The sequence below is a fragment of the Anas acuta genome, chromosome 1 (assembly GCF_963932015.1).
Source record: "Anas acuta chromosome 1, bAnaAcu1.1, whole genome shotgun sequence".
Classification (NCBI taxonomy): Eukaryota; Metazoa; Chordata; class Aves; order Anseriformes; family Anatidae; genus Anas; species Anas acuta.
The window spans coordinates 1,988,007-1,995,373 of record NC_088979.1 but is presented as its reverse complement, the minus strand read 5'-3'; the positions used below and the strand labels follow the sequence as shown (position 1 = coordinate 1,995,373).

At 60.4% G+C, this 7,367-nt stretch overlaps 1 protein-coding gene across 1 annotated transcript; it reads left to right on the top strand.

Annotated features, from left to right (window-relative positions):
• Positions 1-1,045: 1,045 nt before the first annotated feature.
• Positions 1,046-4,564, top strand: P2RY6 (pyrimidinergic receptor P2Y6). The gene is given in 3 exon segments (XM_068690595.1): positions 1,046-1,273; positions 3,416-4,316; positions 4,318-4,564. Coding segments are annotated over 2 exon segments (987 nt in total). The 5' UTR covers positions 1,046-1,273; positions 3,416-3,440; the 3' UTR covers positions 4,429-4,564.
• Positions 4,565-7,367: the final 2,803 nt, after the last annotated feature.

Below are 7,367 nucleotides of genomic sequence, written 5' to 3'. Positions count from 1 at the left end.
TGTGCAACCCAGCAGGTTTCGGGGCACCAAAGCATGGGCAGGAGGGAGAAGCGGGGAGGGGTGCCTAAGGACACCGGGGTGCACATGGGGCGAGCACCCAGCCGTGCCCCCCAAAACCCAAACCGGCCTCATCGATCTCCCGACCCCTCCAGGAATCAATAATTGGAGGTTTCCCATCGCATCCAGGGCTGCAAATCTGCTGAGCCGCCGCTTTCGCTTCCACGGCGGCGCAGCACCAGGAGCCTCCCCGACGTGGCCTCCCCCCCACTTTTTTTTCCTTGTCTGCCCGCAGAGCACCCCACTTCTCCTTCCCCTTCCTGCCCTCCCCACGTGCTGCTCCCCCCCCCCCCGGTGATAAATCCCACCCTACAGAGCCCCCACTTGGCACGGGGCAGCCCCTTCCTCACCGTTGGCACCGGGTTTTGCCCCGTGCCCATCGCCGTGGCGTCAGGGCAGCCCGTTTTGGGGCTGTTTTTTGGCTGCCCGTGGTGCTTTTGGTGCTGCTGATTTTGGGATGGGAGCGCTCTGCCCCTGGCCGTGCACGGAGCCTTGGGCACATCCCTCAGCATCCTCTCGCTATCGCTCCTGGGAGAGGTGGTTTTGGGGCAAAATCTGCTAAAGAGGGCAAAACGCTGAGCAAAGGTCACCTCTTGGAGCAGGGTGCCGGTTCTAACTCGGGTGTTTTTTGGGGCAGAAGGGACTCTTTCAATGATTGTGCCCCCTATTTCATGAAAAACCCCACAAAACGTCCGCATCTGACCCGCTTTGTTCTCAGGAACACTTCCCGGAGAGGAGGGATGGATCCGGGAACCAGCCCTCGTGCCGGGAAGGACAAACCCCGACCCTTGTCACATCGTCCCTCGCCACGAGCCCGGAGCATGGGCCGGCACCGTGCCACAAGGCTTTCGCTTGCATCCGTGGCCTTTTTTTTTTTTTCTTGAAAAAAGCAGCGAGCTGCTTGGAAAAGAGCAAGGGGGAACATCCGATTCCTCTGTAAGAGGGGAGACAAATTTAGGTTTAAAAAGAAGGAAGAGGCTCAGCGCGCACGTGCCGGGCATGACGACAGCTCCCTGCTTTGAAAGGGAGAAGAGCAGGCGTAGCCACCGCATTATTTGGGGGAAGGATGCGGGTATTTAGTAAATATTAGTCATTTCGGCGGCCAAGCCTGCGAGGATCCCACGTTGCATCCAGCAGGAGATTTGGGAAGCAGCCACAGGAGGAGGCAAACGGATTTGCTCCGCTCGCGGTTGAGCCAGGTTTAGAAATATAAAAGGTGGGGTTTGGGGAGGGAGGAGGAGGGGGGCGAGGGCAGCGGGGTTTGGGAACGGAGCCGAAATTTGGCCAGCAAAGTCCTGGTGTTATCAGCCACCGATGGAAGAGGGTGGAGGAGATGGAAAAGAGCGAGCGTCTGCTGAGGTTTTGCTCAAAATTTGGAAGCTGGGAGGTGGCGGGGTGAAAATTGGGGGGTTTTGGGCAGCTGGGGGGGCTTCTCCGGTGCCTAATCGAAAGGTTGTGCTCGCGGCTGTGATTTGCACCAGCTGGGAGGGGTATTTTGGGGGAAAAATTCGGTAAAGAGGGCAAAAGGCTCTGAAAATCACACCTCCCGGGGGCAGGCAGGGTGCTGGCACGGAGCACGTCCCGCTGAGCACCCAGGGGAATGTGACAGGGTGACAGTCCCAGCTCGGTGGCCACAGGTGGCACCGGTGGCAGCTGGAGCTGCCCCGTCCCAGCCTCTGCCCTTTTCCATTATTCCTTTTTACCTCCCAACCCTATATCCCAGCCCCAAAACCCACCCAGGTGGCCTGGGGCACCCACGGGTGCTGGCAGCACGGTGGCACTGTTGTCACATCCCCACCTGGGCGCATTTCCCTGCCCCGGTGGCATTTCCCAAATGTCACTGGGTGGCCGGGTGCTGAGTTTTTAGGGTATGGGGTGTGTGTGTAGGGGGTGTCCCTGCGTGTGTAGGGTGTGTGCACGTGTGTAAGGGGTGCACGTGTGTGCACAGGGGTCCGTAAGGGGGGTGCACACGTGTGTGTAGGTGTGCTGGGGGTGCACACTCGTGTTTTGGGGTCCGTGCGTCTATAGGGCACCTGTGTGCGCTGCGGGGCCATACAGTGCCGTGTGTGCCCACCCCGCCGTGCCCACCCTGCCACCCCAGTTTCAGTTCCCCATCCAGCACTGGGGTGCTGTGTCGGGGCAGGAAGGGGAAGCGTTGCACAACACCCGGGGCTGCAGACGCACCCAGGACCCGGAGCGGGCGGCGGGTCCCAAAGGGTAAGCCCCCAGCACCTCGCAGACCACCTCGTCCCCTATTTCTCTTGTCCCCCTTTTCCCAGCAGTGATCCCACGAGCTGTGGGGTGGCCGAGGCTCCAGAGGTGGGTGCTGCTGACCTTGGGGTCCCGGGGGAGGGCAGCGGGGTAGGGGGGGACACAGTGGATCCCCCCAAAAATAAGGGAGCCTGACCATCCTCTCCCTGCCTCGGTGTCCCTTCGGTTCCCGCACAGCCGGAGGGGGGCACCCCCAGCCCGGGGGGGGTCACGAAGAGGGGAAGTGGGTGCCGAGGTCGCAGACAGGTCTGCAGGACGAGGGTGACACGGGGAGGAACTGAGAGAGGCAGGAGAAGCCGCTCTGCACGCCGCTGCCACGGGCGCTCCAACCACCTCGGGCGTGCTCAGCACCCATGGGTGCCAGGCGAGGGCCCTGGCGAAGCGACACGGGCGGGGTGGCGGTGGCAGGGCGGGGGACGGGGCCTCTGCGGTTTTGTAGTTGCCTTTTGTGGGGTTTTATTTCCTCCTCCTTTCACTGCTTGCTCACAACCCGCTCTCCCGGCAGAGCAGGCTCCGGTTGCAGCCTCTGGCTCGGGGACGCAGCTTCCCAGCCCCATAACGGAGCGGGTGGCCTCATCCCCAGAAGCCCAGGGGCCACCTGGATGGGCTGGCATCACCCCCAGGACCCCAAAACCTCCAGAACCAGGGAGGTGCTGCTCTCCATCCCCGGATGAAAGCGCCCGTGAAACATCCGCGCGTCCCTCGGCACTGGTGGCGGCTCCCAAAACGGGTGGCTCGCTGTAGGGTTTTGGCACCCCCTGCAGAGGACCAGGGACAAGGGCTGAGCTCGCTGCGCCGCTGAAGGCTCCGCTGCAATTTCCTCTTTAGCAGCTCTGCCCATCCGGCAGAAGAGCAGCTTGGCCTTGTGCAAAGTGCCAGCACCATGGGGTGGCGGCGGCGGTGGTGGCCGCCGCGCTGTCCCCAAGTGGCCACCACCCCGCACAGTGCTGCTCCTTCCACCCAACAGACCCCAAAAGCCACGATGGGGAAGGTTGAGGCTGTGGGGTTGCATGCACTGATCCGGGCTCATCCCGGATGTGTCACCCCATGGCCAAGCCACCAAGTGTCCCCTTTTTGTCATCCGCAGGTACCACGTTGGTGAAGAGGGGACCATGACCATGGCCAACGTCACAGCCGGGAGGAACTCGTGCACCTTCCACGAGGAGTTCAAGCAGGTGCTGCTGCCCCTGGTCTACTCGGTGGTGTTCCTGCTGGGGCTGCCCCTCAACGCCGTGGTCATCGGGCAGATCTGGCTGGCCCGCAAGGCGCTGACCCGCACCATGATCTACATGCTCAACCTGGCCACGGCCGACCTGCTCTACGTCTGCTCCCTCCCTCTCCTCATCTACAACTACACCCAAAAGGATTACTGGCCCTTCGGGGACTTCACCTGCAAGTTGGTCCGCTTCCAGTTCTACACCAACCTCCACGGCAGCATCCTCTTCCTCACCTGCATCAGCGTCCAGCGCTACCTGGGCATCTGCCACCCCTTGGCCTCGTGGCACAAAAAGAAGGGCAAGAAGCTGACGTGGCTGGTGTGCGCCGCCGTCTGGTCCGTGGTGGTCGCCCAGTGCCTGCCCACCTTCGTCTTCGCCTCCACCGGCACGCAAAGGAACCGCACGGTCTGCTACGACCTGAGCCCCCCGGACCTCTCCGCCGCCTATTTCCCCTACGGCATCACGTTGACCGTCACCGGCTTCTTGTTGCCCTTCGTGGCCATCCTGGGGTGCTACTGCAGCATGGCCCGCATCCTGTGCCAAAGGGACGAGCTGATCGGCCTGGCGGTGCACAAGAAGAAGGACAAGGCGGTGCGCATGATCGTCATCGTGGTCATCGTCTTCTCCATCAGCTTCTTCCCCTTCCACCTCACCAAGACCATCTACCTGATCGTCCGCTCCTCGCCCACCTTGCCCTGCCCGGTGCTGGAGGCGTTCGCCATCGCCTACAAGTGCACGCGCCCCTTCGCCAGCATGAACAGCGTCCTCGACCCCCATCCTCTTCTACTTCACCCAGCGCAAGTTCCGCGAGAGCACCCGCTACCTCCTCGACAAGATGAGCTCCAAGTGGCGGCACGACCACTGCGTCACCTACGGCTCCTAGGTAGACGAGGCCACCTCGGTGTCACCGGAGCACTTTTTTGGCTCAAAGCCGCGCGGCGCGGAGACGGGGACGCGCCTGGGGGACATCTCCTGAGCTTCCAGAGCTTGCTTCCAGCCCACGGGGGTTGTGACGCGGTGTCCCCGCTCTCCGAGGGCTGCCCTCCGCCGGTTGCTCGACGCCGTCCTGTTTTTTTAGCTGCTTTGTGCCACCTTTTGGTGGAGGCTGAAGCACCGAAGCAATAAAAACCACTGGGGGGGACCACGGAGGAGGCGGTGGGAGCGTGGGGAGAAGGGATGGGGCCGCCCAGGTGGGCTGCTCGGGGGGGGATTTCTGCCCCCAAAAGATGTTTTGAGCTTCCCTTCATCAGGGGAGGAGTTTTTGGCTTGAACTCACCCGGGGAACGTGGCTCTGTGCCCCGCCACCGAGACCATGGGGGCAGTTTTGGGGTCCTGAACACCAACAGTCCCCACAAACCATTTCTGGCACCTCTGTGGACCCAGCAGAGGAACAGATGGGTGTCACGGACATTTTGGGGTAACACTGGTGTATCCCAAAATGGGACCAGACCACTAAAAGACATGGGGCCACTGGTGCCACCGGGGCTTCAAAAGGGTGAGAGGGCATCCCTGGCCAGACGGGGAGCTGGCGAGGGGCAGGGAGGGGGACCAGGACACCGATGCCATATTTCCCACCCAGACACGACGCCAGGAACTTGGAGACCCCTGCCACTGCCACCGAGCACCCGGGTGACACCGGACACCAAGGCTGAGCCTGCTGGATGAACCAAAGCATCACGTTTTATAGGGTTGCACCTTACCCACACGAGGAGCCCGGCCGATCCCAAGGCCACCAAGAGGCTGGGCACCGTGGCTGTGCCTCTAACTGCTTTGCCAGTCCCCTATAATATAGGACACATAGACTGAACCTTCCCCTATATCTATAGGGGATCTGCACGAGGACCTGCACACGCTTTGTACCGTACATACGCACGCATCCGAGCGGGGCAACGTTGTGCACGGAGCCACCACAACCCCAAATACACTTTGCAAACCCATACTCGCAGGTGTCTCTGTGCCGTAATCGCGTCGATTAAGTCGATTTAAGCAATTTGCTTCAAATCTCAGGGATTAGCAGTGGACGGTCCCTTGCTTTACCTTGGGGACAACCCTATGTGGGGTTGAGGTTGGGGTGCAGGAGGTAGGGGTGGCCTCGGGGTTCCCCTTGGCTCTAGGCACTGGGATCTCTTCCGACGCGTTTTTGGGGTCTCCCATCCCCGCAATTTTGCGTTCTGCGGAAAAAAAAAATAATAATAAAAATAAAAAAATAAAAACACGGTGGTTGGAGGGAAAAACCCGCGGGGACGGTGATGTCCCCAAGTTTTCCCGGACAAAGGAAAGGCGCCGGGGGGGTGACGCCGGGGCTCGGGCTCGGCCACGCCGCCCGGACCCAGGAGAGGGCGCAAAATCTTCAGGTTTGGAGAGGGCGCAAAAACTTCGCGTTTTGGGAAATGTCTGCGGGGAGGCGGCGGGGCCAAGGGGCTGCCGGGGAGGGGGACACCCAGCCAGGTGTGACCCCAAAAAGCTTTGTAAAAAGCCCCAAGGAAGTCCAAAAAGGGCAGAAAGGAACATATTTTGGTTTTTTTCTGCCCATGAACGTGGATGGCCCCAAGCCACCTTCATGGGGTGTGCAAGCACCTGGGTGGCTCGGAGGGGTTTGGGGACACCCTGGGGACACCCCGGGCTGGGGCAGGGGCATCCCAAAGAGGTCCAGGAGGTGGAATCGCCAATTTTGGGGTGTTTTTGAGGCACTTGGAGCTCAGTTTTTCCACTTTTGGTCTGCCTGGCCTCGGGGGTCTGCTCCTTCTGGATAAGCCCCATCAGCGGGTCCCTTGGTGCCACCGGGTCCCAAAGCCACGGTGATGGGCACACCTCAGGGATGGAGCCAGGAGGGTTCTGCCCTAAATTCCATCCCAAATGCCAGTGACAGCTTAGGGACGTCATCAGCAGGCCCAGGAGCCACCCAGCCCTGGGGGCAGCGGGGCAGGAAGGTGGTGGGAGGGAAGGGAGAGCCAGGGAAGGAATCCACGGCGTTGCCGGAGGTGCTTTTTATTCTCGAAAAAAATGCATTTATGGGGGTTTTGGGCCCAGAGACACAGATAGCAGCGTCCTTTACGTGGTGCAGCCCTGCAAAGCGGGGTGGTCCCATTCATTTTCGCTTCCCGGAGGTCAATCTGCTGTCTTGTTTTGGGGGAACGGGCTTCCTGCCTGCACGTAGCAAGCACTGGTGACCCAAAAAGTAAGGAGAAAAACTTTCAAGGGGGGGCAACTTTCAAATGAGGCAGCATGCTGCTGGGGTGCCTGGGGAGGTGGGGACGGGGTGCCCGGCCTTGGATGAGCCACAAAGTGTGGTTGGAGAGATCCAGGTGGAAAAAAAGGGAAAAGGGGGCTCTCCCCTCCACCTCAGGGTGACCCAAAGTCACATCCTTATCCTGTTTCCCCACCAAAAAAAAAAAAAAAAAAATCAAATAAACACCAATTTGGGGGTGGGTGGGTGGGGGGTGGAGATGGGGGATGCGGGGAGCCTGGTGCTCATCCTGAGCAGCTCTGTGCCACTTTTCCCTTCCCTTCCCTTCCCTTCCCTTCCCTTCCCTTCCCTTCCCTTCCCTTCCCTTCCCTTCCCTTCCCTTCCCTTCCCTTCCCTTCCCTTCCCTTCCCTTCCCTTCCTTCCCTTCCCTTCCCTTCCTTCCCTTCCCTTCCCTTCCCTTCCCTTCCCTTCCCTTCCCTTCCCCTTTTTTTCTCCCTCCTCTCCTCCTTCTGCCGCTGCTCTCGCAAAAAAAAAAAAAGCAGGAAAAAAAAAAAACAAAAAAAGCCAAAAGGGCCACTGCCACCATCCCCCTCTCTCCGAAGGAGGAGAGGAAACAAACCCCGCCTCTCGGGAAA